At 50.4% G+C, this 21,160-nt stretch overlaps 1 protein-coding gene across 1 annotated transcript in view; it reads left to right on the top strand.

Moving 5' to 3' along the window:
- The window catches only part of CHRNA2 (cholinergic receptor nicotinic alpha 2 subunit), a gene marked incomplete at both ends in the record, with an annotated part of 37,721 nt that extends 16,605 nt beyond the window's left edge, over positions 1 to 21,116 (top strand). The window contains 5 exons of the mRNA XM_084201651.1: positions 4,192 to 4,337; positions 7,730 to 7,774; positions 11,172 to 11,281; positions 17,460 to 18,525; positions 20,991 to 21,116. Of these exons, the coding sequence (XP_084057777.1) occupies positions 4,192 to 4,337; positions 7,730 to 7,774; positions 11,172 to 11,281; positions 17,460 to 18,525; positions 20,991 to 21,116 (1,493 nt within the window). The remainder of the gene's footprint in view (positions 1 to 4,191; positions 4,338 to 7,729; positions 7,775 to 11,171; positions 11,282 to 17,459; positions 18,526 to 20,990) is intronic.
- Positions 21,117 to 21,160: the final 44 nt, after the last annotated feature.

Raw genomic sequence — 21,160 nt, 5'->3', positions numbered from 1 at the left:
CCCGATAATTTCCCCAATAATCCCCAATAATTCCCCAATAATTCCCCAATAATTCCCCAATAATTCCCAATAATTCCCCAATAATTCCCAGTAATTCCCAATAATTCCCCAATAATCCCCAATAATTCCCCAATAATTCCCCAATAATTCCTCAATAATTCCCCAATAATTCCCCAATAATCCCTGATTAATTCCCCAATAATTCCCAATTAATTCCCAATAATTCCCCAATAATTCCTGATTAATTCCCAATAATTCCCCAATAATTCCCTAATAATCCCCATTAATTCCCCAATAATTCCCCAATCATTCCCCAATAACTCCCCAATAATTCCTGATAATTCCCCAATAATTCCCAATAATTCCCCAATAATTCCCCAATAATTCCCCAATAAATTCCCAATTAACTCCTGATAATTTTCCCATTAACTCCCCAATAATTCCCCATTAACTCCCCATTATTTCCCGATTAATTCCCCAATAATTCCCGATAATTTCCCCAATAATTCTCCAATAATTCCCCAATAATTCCCCAATAATTCCCCAATAATTCCCAATTAACTCCTGATAATTTCCCCATTAATTCCCCAATAATTCCCCAATAATTCCCAATTAATTCCCAATAATTTCCCAATAATTCCCCATTATTTCCGCAATCATTTCCCATTAATTCCCAATAATTCCCCAATAATTCCCCAATAATTCCCCAATAATCCCTGATTAATTCCCCAATAATTCCCCAATAATTCCCGATAATTAACTCCTGATAATTTCCCCATTAATTCCCCAATAATTCCCAATTAATTCCCCAATAATTCCCCAATAATTCCCAATTAACTCCTGATAATTTCCCCATTAATTCCCAATAATTCCGCAATAATTCCTGATAAATTCCCCAATAATTCCCAATAATTCCCCAATAATTCCAGAACATTCCAGGATTAACCCCCTCCCTTTTCCCCCCCGTCCAGCCCAGGCTCAGCGTCGCAGCCACGCCGAGGAGCGGCTCATTCCCCAATAACTCCCCAATAATTCCCCAATAATTCCCAATAATTCCCAATAATTCCCCAATAATTCCCCAATAATTCCCCAATAATTCCCCAATCATTCCCCAATAGCTCCCCAATAATTCCCCAATAATTCCCAATAATTCCCGATAATTCCCCAATAATTCCCCAATAATTCCCGATAATTTCCCCATTAACTCCCCAATAATTCCCTATTAACTCCTCATTATTTCCCCAATAATTCCCAATAATTCCTGATAATTTCCCCAATAATTCTCAATAATTTCCCATTAGCTCCCGAATAATTTGCGATTAATCCCCAATAATTCCCCAATAATTCCCCAATAATTCCCAATAATTCCCCAATAATTCCCCAATAATTCCCCAATAATTCCCAATTAACTCCTGATAATTTCCCCATTAATTCCCCAATAATTCCCCAATAATTCCCCAATAATTCCTGATTAATTCCCAATAATTCCCCAATAATTCCTGATTAATTCCCAATAATTCCCCAATAATTCCCTAATAATCCCCATTAATTCCCCAATAATTCCCCAATCATTCCCCAATAACTCCCCAATAATTCCTGATAATTCCCCAATAATTCCCAATAATTCCCCAATAATTCCCCAATAATTCCCCAATAATTCCCAATTAACTCCTGATAATTTTCCCATTAACTCCCCAATAATTCCCCATTAACTCCCCATTATTTCCCGATTAATTCCCCAATAATTCCCGATAATTTCCCCAATAATTCTCCAATAATTCCCCAATAATTCCCCAATAATTCCCCAATAATTCCCAATTAACTCCTGATAATTTCCCCATTAATTCCCCAATAATTCCCCAATAATTCCCAATTAATTCCCAATAATTTCCCAATAATTCCCCATTATTTCCGCAATCATTTCCCATTAATTCCCAATAATTCCCCAATAATTCCCCAATAATCCCTGATTAATTCCCCAATAATTCCCCAATAATTCCCGATAATTAACTCCTGATAATTTCCCCATTAATTCCCCAATAATTCCCAATTAATTCCCCAATAATTCCCCAATAATTCCCAATTAACTCCTGATAATTTCCCCATTAATTCCCAATAATTCCTGATAAATTCCTGATGAATTCCCCAATAATTCCCGATAATTTCCCCAATAATTCCAGAACATTCCAGGATTAACCCCCTCCCTTTCCCCCCCTATCCAGCCCAGTGTCAGCGTCGCAGCCACGCCGAGGAGCAGCTCATTCCCCAATAACTCCCCAATAATTCCCCAATAATTCCTGATAATTCCCCAATAATTCCCCAATAATTCCCAATAATTCCTGATAAATTCCCCAATAATTCCTGATAATTTCCCCATTAACTCCCCATTATTTCCCCAGTAATTCCCCAATAATTCCCCAATAATTCCCCAATAATTCCCCATTAATTCCCCAATAATTCCCAATAATTCCCAATAATTCCCCAATAATTCCCCAATAATTCCCAATAATTCCCAATAATTCCCGATAATTCCCCAATAATTCCCCAATAATTCCCCAATAATTCCCAATAATTTCCCCATTAACTCCCCAATAATTCCCTATTAACTCCTCATTATTTCCCCAATAATTCCCAATAATTCCTGATAATTTCCCCAATAATTCTCAATAATTTCCCATTAACTCCCGAATAATTTGCGATTAATTCCCAATAATTACCCAATAATTCCTGATTAATTCCTCAATAATTCCCCAATAATTCCCCAATAAATCCTGATTAATTCCTGATTAATTCCCCAATAAATCCCCAACAACTCCCCATTAAGTCCCAATTAATTCCCCAATAATTCCCCAATAATTCCCCATTAACTCCCCATTATTTCCCGATTAATTCCCCAATAATTCTCGATAAATTCTCCAATAATTCCCAATAATTTCCTGATTTATTCTGGAACATTCCAGGATTAACCCCCTCCTTTTTCCCCCCTATCCAGGTCAGTGTCAGCGTCGCAGCCACGCCGAGGAGCGGCTCATTCCCCAATAACTCCCCAATAATTCCTGATAATTCCCCAATAATTCCCAATAATTTCTTGAATAATTCCCCAATAAATCCCCAATAATTCCCCAATAATTCCTGAATAAATCCCCAAAAATTCCTGAATAAATCCCCAATAATTCCCCAATAATTCCCAATTAACTCCTGATAATTTCTCCATTAATTCCCCAATAATTCCTGATAAATTCTCCGATAATTCCCGATTAATTCCCCATTAACTCCCGATTAATTCCCAATAATTCCCCAATAATTCCCCAAAAATTCCCGAATAACTCCCCAATAATTCCCCAATAATTCCCAATAATTCCCCAATAATCCCTGATTAATTCCCAAATAATTCCCCAATAATTCCCAATTAACTCCTGATAATTTCCCCATTAATTCCCCAATAATTCCCCAATAATTCCCAATTAATTCCCCAATAATTCCCCAATAATTCCCAATAATTCCCCAATAATTCCGAATAATTCCCCAATAACTCCCCAATAATTCTCTAATAATTCCCCAATAATTCCCAATAATTCCCCATTAATTCCCCAATAATTCCCAATAATTCCCCATTAACTCCCCAATAATTCCTCATTAACTCCTCATTATTACCCGATTAATTCCCCAATAATTCCCCAATAATTCCCCAATAATTCCCCAATAATTCCCCAATAATTCCCGATAATTTCCCCAATAATTCCTGATAATTCCCCAATAATTCCCCAATAATTCCCCAATAATTCCCCAATAATTCCCCAATAATTCCTGATAAATTCTCCAATAATTTCTGATTAATTCCCCATTAACTGCCGATTAATTCCCAATAATTCCCTGATAAATCCCCAATAATTCCCCAATAATTCCCAATAATTCCCCAATAATCCCCAACAACTTCCCAATAATTCCCCAATAATTCCTGGTTATTTCCTGAATAATTCCCCAATAAATCCCCAATAATTCCCCAATAATTCCTGATTAATTCCCGATTAATTTTAAATTAATTCCCCAATAATTCCCCAATAAATCCCCATTAACTCCCCATTAATTCCCGATTAATTCCCTATTAATTCCCGATAATTTCCCCAATAATTCCCCAATAATTCCAGAACATTCCAGGATTAACCCCATCATATTTTCCCCCCCGTCCAGCCCAGGCTCAGCGTCGCAGCCACGCCGAGGACCGGCTCTTCCAGCGCCTCTTCTCGGGGTACAACCGCTGGTCACGGCCGGTGCCCAACACCTCCGACGTCGTCATCGTGCGCTTCGGCCTCTCCATCGCCCAGCTCATCGACGTGGTGCGCCGGGAATTCCGGGATATTGGGAATTCTGGGAATTGTGGGAATTCCTGGGATTGGGAATTCCTGGGATTGTGGGGAGGGAAATCCCGGGATTGTGGGGTGGGAATTCATGGGAACACCTCCGACGTCGTCATCGTGCGCTTCGGCCTCTCCATCGCCCAGCTCATCGACGTGGTGCGCCGGGAATCCGGGATATTGGGAATTCTGGGAATTCTGGGAATTCTGGGAATTCTGGGATTGTGGGAATTCCTGGGATTGTGGGGTGGGAATTCATGGGAACACCTCCGACGTCGTCATCGTGCGCTTCGGCCTCTCCATCGCCCAGCTCATCGACGTGGTGCGCCCGGGGATCCGGGATATTGGGAATTCTGGGAATGTGGGAATTCCTGGGATTGTGGGATTGGGAATTCCTGGGATTGTGGGATTGTGGGAATTCATGGGAACACCTCCGACGTCGTCATCGTGCGCTTCGGCCTCTCCATCGCCCAGCTCATCGACGTGGTGCGCCGGGAATTCCGGGAATTGTGGGAATTCCTGGAATTCTGGGATTGGGAATTCATGGGATTGTGGGAATTCCTGGGATTGTGGGATTGGGAATTCATGGGATTGTGGGATTGTGGGAATTCATGGGAACACCTCCGACGTCGTCATCGTGCGCTTCGGCCTCTCCATCGCCCAGCTCATCGACGTGGTGCGCCGGGAATCCGGGATATTGGGAATTCTGGGAATTGTGGGAATTCCTGGGATTGTGGGGTGGGAATTCATGGGAACACCTCCGACGTCGTCATCGTGCGCTTCGGCCTCTCCATCACCCAGCTCATCGACGTGGTGCGCCGGGAATTCCGGGATTGTGGGAATTCCTGGGATTGTGGGGAGGGAAATCATGGGATTCTGGGATTGTGGGAATTCATGGGAACACCTCCGACGTCGTCATCGTGCGCTTTGGCCTCTCCATCGCCCAGCTCATCGACGTGGTGCGCCCGGGATCCAGGATATTGGGAATTCCGGGAATTGTGGGAATTCTGGGAATCTGGGATTGGGAATTCATGGGAATGTGGGATTGGGAATTCATGGGATTGTGGGGTGGGAATTCATGGGAACACCTCCGACGTCGTCATCGTGCGCTTCGGCCTCTCCATCGCCCAGCTCATCGACGTGGTGCGCCCGGGGAATCTGGGATATTGGGAATTCTGGGAATTGTGGGAATTCCTGGGATTGTGGGATTGTGGGAATTCCTGGGATTCTGGGGATAGAAATCCCGGGATTCTGGGGATGAGATTCCTGGGTTTCTGGGGAGGAGATTCCAGGGATTGTGGGGATGGAATTACTGGGATTCTGGGGATGGAAATCCCGGGATTGTGGGGATGTGATTCCCGGGATTCCAGGGATGAGATTCCTGGGATTTTGGGAAGAAATTGCTGGAATTCTGTGCTTGGAATTTCTGGGTTGTTGGGGGTGAAATTCCTGGGATTCAGTGCTGCAAAATTCCCAGGATACTTTGGTTGAAATTCCCGGGATTCTGCAGCTGTGATTCCCATTCCTACATCCCCCCATCCCGTGTCTCTTTCCTATCCCATATCCCATATCCCCTATCCCCTATCCCATATCCCATATCCCATATCCCATATCCCACATCCCCTATCCCCTATCCCATATCCCATATCCCATATCCCATATCCCATATCCCATATCCCCTATCCCATATCCCACATCCCCTATCCCATATCCCCTATCCCATATCCCCTATCCCCTATCCCATATCCCACATCCCCTATCCCATATCCCCTATCCCATATCCCATATCCCATATCCCATATCCCACATCCCCTATCCCCTATCCCATATCCCATATCCCATATCCCATATCCCATATCCCATATCCCATATCCCCTATCCCATATCCCACATCCCATATCTCATATCCCACATTCCCTATCCCACATCCCATATCCCAGATCTGATTCCCTGCTCCCCTCTCATGCCCACAAATCCCAGGAAAACTCATCCCAAGGAGCCGATCCCGGAGCAGGGCTGGGAATTCTGGGATCCCTGGGATTTCGGGACAATCCCCGGAATTCTGGGATCCCTGGGATTTCGGGACAATCCCTGGAATTCTGAGATGCCTGGATTTCGGGACAAACCCTGAGATTTAGGGACAATCCCTGGATTTAGGGGCAATCCCTGGAATTCTGGGATCCCTGGGATTTAGGGACAATCTCTGGGATTTTGGGATACTTGGATTTTAGGGATTATCCCTGGATTTCGGGACAATCCCTGGGATTTAGGGACAATCCCTGGACTTTCGGGACAATCCCTGGACTTTCGGGACAATCCCTGGGATTTCGGGACAATCCTCAGATTTTAGGGACAATCCCTGGAATTCGGGGATCCCTGGAATTTAGAGACAATTAGTGGAATTCCGGGATCCCTGGGATTTGGGGACAATCCCTGGGATTTCGGGACAATCCCTGGGATATTGGGACAATCCCTGGGATTCTGGGATCCCTGGGATTCAGGGACAATCCCTGGATTTAGGGACAATCCCTGGGATTTCGGGACAATCCCTGGATTTAGGGACAATCCCTGGGATTTCGGGACAATCCCTGGAATTCTGGGATGCCTTGATTTTAGGGACAATCCCTGGGAATTTAGGGGCAATCCCTGGAATTCTGGGATCCCTGGAATTTCGGGACAATCCCTGGAATTCTGGGATCGCTGTATTTAGGGACAATCCCTGGATTTTGGGACAATCCCTGGAATTCTGGGATCCCTGGGATTTCCGGACAATCCCCAGATTTTAGGGACAATCCCTGGGATTTAGGGACAATCCTCAGATTTTAGACCCAATCCCTGGATTTCGGGACAATCCCTGGATTTCGGGACAATCCCTGGATTTAGGGACAATCCCTGGAATTCTGGGATCCCTGGGATTCAGGGACAATTCATGGAATTCCGGGATCCCTGGAATTTAGGGACAATTCCTGGAATTCTGGGATCTCTGGGATTTCGGGACAATCCCTGGATTTCAGGACAATCCCTGGGATTTCAGGGACAATCCCTGGAATTTTGGGATGCCTTGATTTTAGGGACAATCCCTGGGAATTTAGGGGCAATTCCTGGAATTCTGGGATCTCTGGATTTAGGGACAATCGCTGGATTTTAGGGACAATCTCTGGGATTTAGGAATGCCTGGATTTTAGGGACAATGCCTGGATTTAGGGATAATCCCTGGGATTTAGGGACAATCCCTGGAATTCTGGGAAAATCCCGGATTTAGGGACAATCCCTGGGATGTCGGGACAATCCCTGGAATTCTGGGATCCCTGGGATTTGGGGACAATCCCCGAATCCCTCGGGATCTCGCGGCTCATCCGCCTTTCCCACCGCAGGATGAGAAGAACCAGATGATGACCACCAACGTCTGGCTGAAACAGGTACCGGGATCTGGGGTTTGGGAATTTGGGAATTTGGGAATTTGGGGATTTGGGGATTTGGGGTTTGGGGATTTGGGATTGGGAATTGGGATTTGGGAATTTGGGGTTTGGGAATTGGGATTTGGGGATTTGGGGATTTGGGATTTGGGGATTTGGGATTTAGGAGTTGGGGTTTGGGATTTGGGATTGGGGTTTGGAGAATGATGATGACCACCAACGTCTGGCTGAAACAGGTGCTGGAGTTTGGGATTTGGGAATTTGGGGTTTGGGATTTGGGAATTTGGGATTTGGGAATTTGGGGTTTGGGGATTTGGGAATTTGGGGATTGGGGTTTGGGGGTTTGGGATTTGGGAGTTGGGGTTTGGAGAATGATGATGACCACCAACGTCTGGCTGAAACAGGTGATGGGGTTTGGGGATTCGGGAATTTGGGAATTTGGGAATTGGGATTTGGGAATTTGGGGTTTGGGATTGGGGTTTGGGATCAAGGATTTGGGAATTTGGGAATTGGGATTTGGGATCAGGGATTTGGGAATTTGGGATTTGGGATTGGGATCGGGGTTTGGAGAATGATGGTGACCACCAAGGTCTGGCTGAAACAGGTGATGGGAATTTGGGATCTGGGATTTGGGATTGGGAATTTGGGATTGGGGATTTGGGAATTTGGGAATTGGGGTTTGGGATCAGGGATTTGGGATTTGGGGTTTGGAGAATGATGATGACCACCAACGTCTGGCTGAAACAGGTGCTGGGATTTGGGAATTTGGGAATTTGGGATTGGGGATTTGGGATTTGGGATTGGGGCTTGGGATTTGGGATTGGGAAGGGGGTTTGGGATTTGGGGTGTGTGAATTTGGGTTTTGTGAATTTGGGATTGGGGAATTGGGATTGGGATTTGGGAATTTGGGATTGGGATTGGGATTTGGGAACGGGGTTTGGGATTGGGATTTGGGGTTTGGGATTGGGGTTTGGAGAAGCAGATGATGACCACCAAGGTCTGGCTGAAAGAGGTGCTGGGGTTTGGGATTTGGGATTTGGGATTTGGGGATTTGGGGATTTGGGGATTTCGGATTGGGGATTTGGGGAATGGGATTTGGGAATTGGGAATTGAGGTTTGGGGTTTGGGGTTTGGGATTGGGGATTGGGAATTTGGGGTTTGGGGATTTGGGATTGGGGTTTGGAGAATGATGATGGCCACCGATGTCTGGCTGAAACAGGTACCGGGATCTGGGATTTGGGAATTTGGGATTTGGGATTGGGATTTGGGATTTGGGATTTGGGATTTGGGATTGGGATTTGGGATCAGGGATCTGGGGTTTGGGATTTGGGATTTGGGATTCGGATTTGGGAATTGGGGTTTGGAGAATGATGATGGCCACCAACGTCTGGCTGAAACAGGTACCGGGATTTGGGAATTTGGGATTTGGGATTTGGGAATTTGGGAATTTGGGGTTTGGGGATTTGGGATTGGGGTTTGGAGAATGATGATGGCCACCGATGTCTGGCTGAAACAGGTACCGGGATCTGGGATTTGGGAATTTGGGGATTGGGGTTTAGGATTTGGGGTTTGGGGATTTGGGAATTTGGGGATTTGGGGATTTGGGATTGGGGTTTGGGATTGGGATTTGGAGAATGATGATGGCCACCAACGTCTGGCTGAAACAGGTGCTGGAGTTTGGGATTTGGGAATTTGGGGATTGGGAATTTGGGATTGGGGATTTGGGAATTGGGGTTTGGGATTTGGGAATTGGGGATTGGGGATTTGGGGATTTGGGATTGGGGTTTGGGATTGGGATTGGGGTTTGGAGAATGATGATGGCCACCGGCGTCTGGTCGAAACAGGTGCTGGGATTTGGAATTTGGGATTTGGGATTTGGGAATTGGGAATGGGGTTTGGGGATTGGGGAATTTGGGATTGGGGATTTAGGATTTGGGAATTGGGGTTTGGGATCAGGGATTTGGGAATTGGGGTTTGGAGAATGATGATGGCCACCAACGTCTGGCTGAAACAGGTGCTGGGATTTGGGAATTTGGGAATTTGGGGATTGGGAATTTGGGATTGGGGATTTGGGAATTTGGGAATTGGGGTTTGGGAATTTGGGAATTTGGGATTTGGGAATTGAATTTGGGATTTGGGATTTGGAGAATGATGATGACCACCAACGTCTGGCTGAAACAAGTGATGGGAATTTGGGATTTGGGATTTGGGATTTGGGATTGGGAATTCGGGGATTTGGGAATTGGGATTTGGGATTTGGGATTGGGGATTTGGGATTTGGGGATTTGGGATTGGGATTTGGAGAATGATGATGACCACCAACGTCTGGCTGAAACAGGTGATGGGAATTTGGGATTTGGGAATTTGGGAATTGGGGAATTTGGGAATTGGGAATTTGGGATTGGGGATTTGGGGATTTGGGATTGGGAATGGGGTTTGGGATTTGGGATTGGGAATTTGGGGATTGGGATTTGGAGAATGATGGTGACCACCAACGTCTGGCTGAAACAGGTGATGGGGTTTGGGAATTCGGGAATTTGGGAATTTGGGAATTTGGGATTGGGGATTTGGGATTTGGGATTGGGGTTTGGGGATTTGGGAATTGGGGTTTGGGATTTGGGATTTGGGATTTGGGATTTGGGATTTGGGATTGGAACTGGGATTGGGATTTGGGATTAGGGTTTGGGATGGGATTTAGAATTTGGATTTGAGATCTGGGATTGGGATTCGGGATTTGGGATTTTGGATTTGGGAATGGGATTTGGGATTGGGATTTGTGAGTTGAGTGTGGGATTGGGATTTGGGATTGGATTTTGGGAATGGGATTGGGATTTGGGAGTTGTAGGTGGGATTGGGATTTGGGATTGGGGTTCAGGATTTGGGATTGGGATTTGGGATTGGAGTACAGGATTTGGGAATGGGATTTGGGATTGGGATTTGTGAGTTGAGTGTGGGATTGGGATTTGGGATTGGAGTTTGTGATCGGGATTTGGGATTTGGATTTGGGATTGGGGTTTGGAAGTGGGATTTAGGATCAGGATTTAGGATTGGGATTTGGGATTGGGATTTGGGAGTGGGATTTGGGATTGGGGTTTGGGATTGGGATTTGGGAGTGGGGTTTGGGAGTGGGATTTGGGAACGGGATTTGGGATTTGGGATTGGGATTTGGGATCGGAATTTGGGATTGGGATTTGGGGTTTCGGATTTGGGAATGGGATTTGGGATTGGGATTTGGGAGTGGGGTTTGGGATTGGGATATGGGATTGGGATTTGGTAGTGCGATTTGTGAGTGGGATTTGGGATCGGGATTTGGGATTGGGGTTTGGGGTCGGGGTTTGGGAATTTGGGTTCCCACGGAGCTTTGTGGCCGTCCCCTGGACGGGCTCCGTGTGTCCGTCAGGAATGGAGCGATTACAAACTGCGCTGGGACCCGGCCGAGTACGACAACGTCACCTCCATCCGCGTGCCCTCCGAGATGATCTGGATCCCCGACCTCGTCCTCTACAACAAGTGAGGGACGGCCGGCACCGGATTCCTGGGATCGACAGGAATTCCCAAAATGCCTTCCCGTCATCCCATTATCCCATCATCCCAATATCCCATTAATTATCCCATTATCACATTATCCCGTTATCCCATCATCCTGTTATCTCATTACCCCATTATCCCATTATCCCGTTATACCGTTATCCTGTTATTCCATTATCCCATTGTCCCATCATCCCATTACCCCATTATCTCGATATCCCATCATCCCATCATCCCATCATCCCATTATCCCATTATCCCATTATGCCTTTATCCCAATATCCCATTATCCCATTATCCCATCATCCCGTCATCCCATTATCCCATTATCCCATCATCCCATTATCCCAATATCCCATTATCCCAATATCCCTTTATCCCATTATCCCATCATCCCTTTATCCCATTATCCCAATATCCCATTACCCCATTACCCCATTATCCCATCCCACCTTCATCCCTTCTCCAACCAAGGCTCATCCCAAACCCATCCCAACCCCATTTTTGACCATCCCAAACCCATCCCAAACCCATCCCTGACCATCCCAACCCCATCCCAACCCCATCCCAAACCCATTCTTGATCATCCCAACCCCATCCCTGCCCATCCCAAACCCATCCCAACCCCATTCTTGACCACCCCAACCCCATCCCAACCCCACTCCAAGCCAATCCCAACCTCATCCCATCCCATCCCAAACCCATCCCATCCCAACCCCATTCCAACCCCATCCCTCACCATCCCATCCCAAGCCCATCCCAAACCCATCCCTGACCACCCCAAGCCCATCCCAAACCCATTCCTGACCACTCCTGACCATCCCAACCCCATCCCAACCCCATCCCTGAACATCCCAACCCCATCCCAACCCCATCCCAAACCCATCCCAACCCCATCCCTGACCATCCCAACCCCATCCCAACCCCATCCCTGACCATCCCAACCCCATCCCTGACCATCCCAAACCCATTTCTGACCATCCCAACCCCATTCCAAACCCATTCCTGACCATCCCAAACCCATCCCAACCCCATCCCAACCCCATCCCAATCCCATCCCAAACCCATCCCAATCCCATCCCAACCCCATCCCAAACCCATCCCAAGCCCAAGCCCATCCCAAACCCATCCCAACCCCATCCCTGACCATCCCAAGCCCAAGCCCATCCCAACCCCATCCCAAGCCCATTCTTGACCATCCCAACCCCATCCCAACCCCATCCCTGACCATCCCAACCCCATCCCAACCCCATCCCTGACCATCCCAACCCCATCCCAACCCCACCCCAACCCCATCCCAACCCCATCCCTGACCATCCCAACCCCACCCCAACCCCATCCCAAGCCCATCCCAAACCCATTCTTGACCATCCCAATCAAGTCCATCCCAACCCCATCCTACATCCCAAACCCATTTCTGACCATCCTGAGCCCATCCCAAGCCCATCCCTGACCATCCCAAACCCATCCCAAACCCATCCAACCCTATCCCAACCCCATTCCTGATCATTATTGACCACTCCCGACCATCCCAAGGCTCATCCCAAGCCCATCCCAAACCCATCCCAACCCCATCCCAGCCCCATCCCAAGACTGATCCCAACCCCATCCCAAGCCCATTCTTGACCATCCCAATCAAGCCCATCCCAACCCCATCCCTGACCATCCCAACCCCATCCCAAACCCACCCCTGACCATCCCAACCCCGTTCCCGACCCTTCCCTCTTTTCCAGCGCCGACGGCGAGTTCGCCGTCAACCACATGACCAAGGCCCACCTGTTCTCCTGCCCCATCCCAATATCCCATTATCCCATTATCCCATTATCCCATTATCCCATTATCCCATTATCCCATTATCCCATTATCCCAATATCCTATTATCCCATCATCCCATTATCCCATTATCCCGTTATCCCATTATCCCATCCCACCTTCATCCCTTCTCCAACCAAGGCTCATCCCTGACCATCCCAACCCCATCCCAACCCTATCCCTGACCATCCCAAACCCATCCCAAGCCCATTCCTGACCATCCCAAGCCCATCCCAACCCTATCCCTGACCATCCCAAACCCATCCCAAGCCCATTCCTGACCATCCCAAGCCCATCCCAACCCTATCCCTGACCATCCCAACCCCATCCTTGACCATTCCAACCCCACCCCAACCCCATCCCTGACTATTCCAACCCCATCCCAACCCATCCCAACCCATTCCAAGCCCATCCCAAACCCGTTCCTGACTATTCTTGACTACTCATGACCATCCCAACTCCATCCCAAACCCATCCCAACCCCATCCCAACTCCATTCTTGACCATCCCAATCAAGCCCTTCCCAACCCCATCCCCAACCATCCCAACCCCACCCCAACCCCACCCCAACCCCACCCCAACCCCATCCCTGACCATTCCCGACCCTTCCCTCTTTTCCAGCGCCGACGGCGAGTTCGCCGTCACCCACATGACCAAGGCCCACCTCTTCTGGCCCATCCCATCATCCCATTATCCCAATATCCCATTATCCCATTATCCCATTATCCCATTATTCCATCCCACCTTCATCCCTTCTCCAACCAAGGCTCATCCCAAGACTGATCCCAAGGCTCATCCCAACCCCATCCCAACCCCATCCCAACCCCATCCCTGACCATCCCAACCCCATCCCAACCCCATTCTTGACCATCCCAACCCCACCCCAACCCCATTCCCGACCCTTCCCTCTTTTCCAGCGCCGACGGCGAGTTCGCCGTCACCCACATGACCAAGGCCCACCTGTTCTCCTGCCCCATCTCATCATCCCAATATCCCATCATCCCAATATCCCATTATCCTATCATCCCATCCCACCTTCATCCCTTCTCCAACCAAGGCCCATCCCAAACCCATCCCAACCCCATCCCAACCCCACTCCAAACCCATCCCAAACCCATCCCAAACCCATTGCAAACCCATTCCTGACCATTCTTGACCATTCCAACCCTGTCCCAACCCCTTCCCAACCCCATTTCTGACCATCCCAAGCCCATCCCAAACCCATCCCAACCCCATCCCAACCCCATCCCAACCCCACTCCAACCCCATCCCAACCCCATCCCAACCCCATCCCAACCCCATCCCAACCCCATCCCAACCCCATCCCAACGCCACTCCAACCCCATCCCAACCCCATTCTTGACCACCCCAACCCCACCACAACCCCATTCTTGACCATCCCATCCCCATCCCAACCCCATCACAACCCCATCCCAACCCATCCCAACCCCACCCCAACCCCATCCCTGACCATTCCTGACCCCATCCCAACCCCATTCTTGACCATCCCAACCCCATCCCTGACCACCCCAACCCCATCCCAACCCCATCCCAACCCCATCCCTGACCATTCCCGACCCTTCCCTCTTTTCCAGCGCCGACGGCGAGTTCGCCGTCACCCACATGACCAAGGCCCACCTGTTCTCCTGCCCCATCCCATCATCCCATCATCCCATTATCCCATCCCACCTTCATCCCTTTTCCAACCAAGGCTCATCCCAACCCCATCCCAACCCCATCCCATCCCATCCCAACCCATCCCAAGCCCATCCCAAACCCATCCCAAGCCCATTCTTGACCATCCCAATCAAGCCCATCCCAACCCATTCCTGACCATCCCAACCCCATCCCAACCCCATCCCAACCCCATCCCAACCCCATCCCAACCCCATTTCTGACCATCCCAAGCCCATCCCAAGACTCATCCCAAGCCCATCCCAAGACTCATCCCAAGCCCATCCCAAACCCATTCCTGACCATCCCAACCCCATCCCAACCCCATCCCAACCCCATTCTTGACCACCCCAACCCCATCCCAAACCCATCCCAACCCCATCCCTGACCATTCCCGACCCTTCCCTCTTTTCCAGCGCCGACGGCGAGTTCGCCGTCACCCACATGACCAAGGCCCACCTGTTCTCCTGCCCCATCCCATCATCCCAATATCCCATCATCCCATCCCACCTTCATCCCTTTTCCAACCAAGGCTCATCCCAAGCCCATCCCAACCCCATCCCAACCCATCCCAAGCCCATCCCAAACCCATCCCAAGCCCATCCCAAACCCATCCCAAGCCCATTCTTGACCATCCCAATCAAGCCCATCCCAACCCATTCCTGACCATCCCAAACCCATCCCAACCCCATCCCAAGCCCATCCCAAGCCCATCCCAAGCCCATCCAAACCCATCCCAAACCCATTCCTGACCATCCCAAGCCCATTCTTGACCATCCCAATCAAGCCCATCCCACACCCATCCCAAACCCATCCCAAACCCATTTCTGACCATCCCAACCCCATCCCAACCCATCCCAACCCATTCCAAGTCCATCCCAATCCCATTCCTGACTATTCTTGACTACTCCTGACCATCCCAACCCCATCCCAAACCCATCCCAACCCCATCCCAACCCCATCCCAACCCCATCCCAAACCCATCCCAACCCCATCCCAACCCCATCCCAAACCCATCCCAAGCCCATCCCAACCCATCCCAAACCCATTCCTGACCATCCCAACCCTATCTCTACCCCATCCCAACCCCATCCCAAGCCCATTTCTCACCACCCCAACCCCACCCCAACCCCATCCCGACCCCATCCCAACCCCATTCCTGACCATCCCAACCCCATTCCAAACCCATTTCTGACCATCCCAACCCCATCCAAGCCCATCCCAACCCATCCCAACCCCATTCCTGACCATCCCAACCCCATCCCAACCCCACCCCAACCCCATCCCAACCCCATCCCAACCCCATCCCAACCCCATCCCTGACCATCCCAATCAATCCCATCCCAACCCCATTCCTGACCATCCCAACCCCATCCCAACCCCACCCCAACCCCATCCCAACCCCATCCCAACCCCATCCCAACCCCATCCCTGACCATCCCAATCAATCCCATCCCAACCCCATTCTTGACCATCCCAACCCCATCCCTGACCAACCCAACCCCATCCCAAGCCCATCCCAAACCCATTCTTGACCATTCCAAACCTATTCCAAGGCCATTCCTGGCTATTCCTGGCCGTTCCTGACCATCCCAAACCCATCCCAACCCCATCCCAAACCCATTTATGACCACCCCAAGCCCACCCCAACCTCATCCCAACCCCATCCTAACCGCATCCCTGACCATTCCCGACCCTTCCCTCTTTTCCAGCGCCGACGGCGAGTTCGCCGTCACCCACATGACCAAGGCCCACCTGTTCTCCTGCCCCATCCCATCATCCCATTATCCCAATATCCCATCATCCCATTATCCCATTATCCCATCATCCCATCATCCCATTATCCCATCATCCCATTATCCCATTATCCCATCCCACCTTCATCCCTTTTCCAACCAAGGCTCATCCCAAGACTGATCCTTAGTGCATCCCAAGCCCATCCCAACCCCATCCCTGACCATCCCAACCCCATCCCAACCCCATCCCAAGCCCATCCCAAGCCCATCCAAGCCCATCCAAGCCCATCCCAATCAAGCTCATCCCAAACCCATTCCTGACCATCCCAAACCCATCCCAAACCCATTCCTGACCATCCCAAACCCATCCCAAACCCATTCCTGACCATCCCAAGCCCATCCCAAACCCATCCCTGACCATCCCAAACCCATCCCAACCCCACCCCAACCCCATCCCAACCCCATCCCAAGCCATCCCTGACCATCCCAAGTCCATCCCATCCCAACCCCATCCCAAACCCATCCCAACCCCATCCCAACCCCATTCTTGACCATCCCAACCCCATCCCAAGCCCATCCCAAGCCCATCCCAACCCCATCCCAAGCCCATCCCAAACCCATCCCTGACCATCCCAACCCCATCCCTGACCATCCCAACCCCATCCCAAGCCCATCCCAACCCCATCCCAAGCCCATTCTTGACCATCCCAATCAAGCCCATCCCAACCCATCCCAACCCCATCCCAACCCCATCCCAAACCCATTCCTGTCCATTCTTGACCCCTTCTGACCATCCCAACCCCATCCCAAACCCATCTCAAACCCATCCCAAACCCATCCCAACCCCATTCTTGACCACCCCAACCCCACCCCAACCCCATCCCAACCCCACCCCAACCCCATCCCCGACCATCCCAACCGTATTCCCTCTTTTCCAGCGCCGACGGCGAGTTCGCCGTCACCCACATGACCAAGGCCCACCTCCGCTGGGACGGCACCGTCACCTGGGTGCCGCCCGCCATCTACAAGAGCTCCTGCAGCATCGACGTCACCTTCTTCCCCTTCGACCAGCAGAGCTGCAAGATGAAATTCGGCTCCTGGACCTACGACAAGGCCAAGATCGACCTGGAGAACATGGACCACCAGGTGGACCTGAAGGATTACTGGGAGAGCGGCGAGTGGGCCATCATCAACGCCGTGGGCACCTACAACTCCAAGAAGTACGACTGCTGCAGCGAGATCTACCCCGACATCACCTTCTACTTCGTCATCCGCCGCCTGCCGCTCTTCTACACCATCAACCTCATCATCCCCTGCCTGCTCATCTCCTGCCTGACCGTGCTGGTTTTTTATCTACCCTCGGATTGCGGGGAGAAAATCACGCTGTGCATCTCGGTGCTGCTGTCTCTGACCGTCTTCCTGCTGCTGATCACCGAGATCATCCCCTCCACCTCGCTGGTGATCCCGCTGATCGGCGAGTACCTGCTGTTCACCATGATCTTCGTCACTCTCTCCATCATCATCACCGTCTTCGTGCTCAACGTGCATCACCGCTCGCCCGGCACGCACGCCATGCCCGGTTGGGTGCGGAGGTTTTTCCTGGGGGTTCTTCCCAAGTGGATTTCCATGAAGAGGCCGGAGCCGTTGGAAGGGACGGGGGGACGGTGTGGGGGACGTGGGGAGGGGTTGAGCACGTCGAGGTGTTGGCTGGAGACTGATGTGGATGATAAGTGGGAGGAGGAGGAGGATGATGAAGATGAGGACGAGGAGAGGAAGAGTTACGCCGGCCGCGCGGCGGATTCCAAGGAAAGGCGATTCCGCTGCGGGAAGGGATCCAGAGGGTCATCCAAGAGGAAGGAGGAGGAAGAGGAGGAGGAGAGGAAGGAGGAGGAGGAGGAGGAAGGCTCGGAGCGGGGTTTGGCGCTGTCCCCCGGGATGATGAAGGCTCTGGAAGGGGTGCAGTACATCGCGGATCACCTGAGGGCCGAGGACGCCGACTTCTCCGTGAGTGCCGGGAGCCGCCGAGGGGCCAAAATTGGGAAGGGAAGATCTGGGAATCATGGGGGGGGCTGGAAATCCCAAAATTGGGAAGTTCTGGGATCCATGGGTGGGGCTGGGGGGGCCAAAATTGGGAAGGGAAGATCTGGGATCCATGGGTGGGGCTGGAAATCCCAAAAATTGGGAATGGAAGATCTGGGATCCATGGATGGAGATCCCAAAATTGTGAAGGGCAGTTCTGGGATCCATGGATGGGGCTGGAGATCCTAAAATTGGGAAGGGCAGTTCTGGGAATCACGAATGGAGATGGAGATCCCAGAATTGGGAAGGGAAGTTCTGGGATGCATGGATGGGGCTGGAGATCCCAAAATTGGGAAGTTCTGGGATCCATAGACGGGGCTGGAATTCCCAAAATTGGGAAGATCTGGGATCCATGGGTGGGGCTGGAAATCCCAAAATTGGGAAAGGCAGATCTGGGATCCATGGGTGGGGCTGGAAATCCCAAAATTGGGAAGGGAAGATCTGGGATCCATGGATGGGGCTGGAGATCCCAAAATTGGGAAGGGCTGTTCTGGGATCCATGGATGGCGCTGGAAATCCCAAAATTGGGAAGGGAAGATCTGGGATCTACGGGTGGGGCTGGAGGTTCCAAAATTGGGAAGATCTGGGATCCATGGGTGGGGCTGGAATTCCCAAAATTGGGAAGATCTGGGATCCATGATTGATTCTTGAGATCCCAAAATTGGGAAGGGAAGTTCTGGGAATCATGGATGGGGCTGGAAATGCCAAAATTGGGAATGGAAGTTCTGGGAATCATGGATGAGGCTGGAGGTCCCAAAATTGGGAAGGGAAGATCTGGGATCCATGGGTGGGGCTGGAATTCCCAAAATTGGGAAGATCTGGGATCCATGGGTGGGGCTGGAGATCCCAAAATTGGGAAGGGAAGATCTGGGATCCATGGGTGGGGCTGGAAATCCAAAAATTGGGAAGGGAAGATCTGGGATCCATGGATGGGGCTGGAGATCCCAAAATTTGGGAGGGCAGATCTGGGATCCATGGGTGGGGCTGGAAATCCCAAAATTGGGAAGATCTGGGATTCATGGATGGGGCTGGAAATCCCAAAAATGGAATGGGGAGTTCTGGGATCCATGGATGGGGCTGGAAATCCCAGAATTGGGAAGGGCAGATCTGGGATCCATGGATGGGGCAGGAGATCCCAGAATTGGGAAGGGAAGATCTGGGATCCATGGATGGGGCTGGAAATCCCAAAATTGGGAACAGAAGATCTGGGATCCACAGATGGGGCTGGAAATCCCAAAATTGGGAAGGGAAGTTCTGGGAATCATGGATGGGGCTGGAGGTCCCAAAATTGGGAATGGAAGTTCTGGGATCCATGGATGGGGCTGGAGATCCCAAAATTGGGAATGGAAGATCTGGGATCCATGAATGAGGCTGGGGAATCCCAAAATTGGGAAGGGCAGTTCTGGGAATCAGGGATGGGGCTGGAAATCCCAAAAATGGGAACAGAAGATCTGGGATCCATGATTGGTTCTTGAGATTCCAAAAAATGGGAAGAGCAGTTCTGGGATCTGTGGATGGGGCTGGAGATCCCAGAATTGGGAAGGGAAGATCTGGCATCCATGGATGGGGCTGGAAATCCCAAAATTGGGAAGGGCAGTTCTGGGATCCATGGATGGGGCTGGAGATCCCATAATTGGCAAGAGAAGATTTGGGATCCATGGTTGATTCTTGAAATCCTAAAATTGGGAAGTTCTGGAATCCACAGATGGGGCTGGAGATCCCAAGAATTGGCAAGAGAAGATTTGGGATCCATGATTGATTCTTGAAATCCCAAAATTGTGAAGGGCGGTTCTGGCATCCATGGAAGCATCTGGAGATCCCAAAATTGGGAAGATCTGGGATCCACAGATGGGGCTGGAGATCCCAAAATTGGGAGGTTCTGGGATCCATGATTGATTCTTGAGATCCCAAAATTGGGAAGGGCAGTTCTGGGATTCATGGATGGGGCTGGAGGTCCCAAAATTGGGAAGTTCTGGGATCTGTGGATAGGGGTGGAGATCCCAAAATTGGGCAGATCTGGCATCCATGGAAGCATCTGGAGATCCCAAAATTGGGAAGGGCACTTCCAGTATCCCAGTTTGCTTCCCGAGATCCCCAAAAACCAGCAGAGCACTTCCAGGATCCCCGGTCGATCCCCGACACTGGGGCGAAGATCCACGATCCATCTCCCGCCTCCGGGGACATTCCCACCCTCGGGAATGTCGGAGACCCCTCCCCCCACCCTGGGCCCCATTCCCGCTTTTCCCAACGTGGATTTGCAAAACCCCTGGGTGGGATCATCCCTAATCTTGGAGATCTTCCTGGATTCCTCGGGAAATCTCCAGAATTTTCCAGAAAACTCGATGAGATTCCCAGGAAGGGATTCCCGAGGGATCTTTTCCCGGTGGCAGGTGAAGGAGGACTGGAAGTACGTGGCCATGGTGATCGACCGGATCTTCCTGTGGATCTTCATCATCGTCTGCCTGCTGGGCACCGCCGGCCTCTTCCTGCCGCCCTACCTGGCCGGGATGATCTAGGGCGGGGCTGGGAAGGGCGGGAACGGGGCGGGAATGGGGCGGGA

Source organism: Fringilla coelebs (assembly GCF_963513975.1).
Source record: "Fringilla coelebs genome assembly, chromosome: 3".
Taxonomy (NCBI): domain Eukaryota; kingdom Metazoa; phylum Chordata; class Aves; order Passeriformes; family Fringillidae; genus Fringilla; species Fringilla coelebs.
This window is presented reverse-complemented; position numbering and strand designations above follow the sequence as displayed.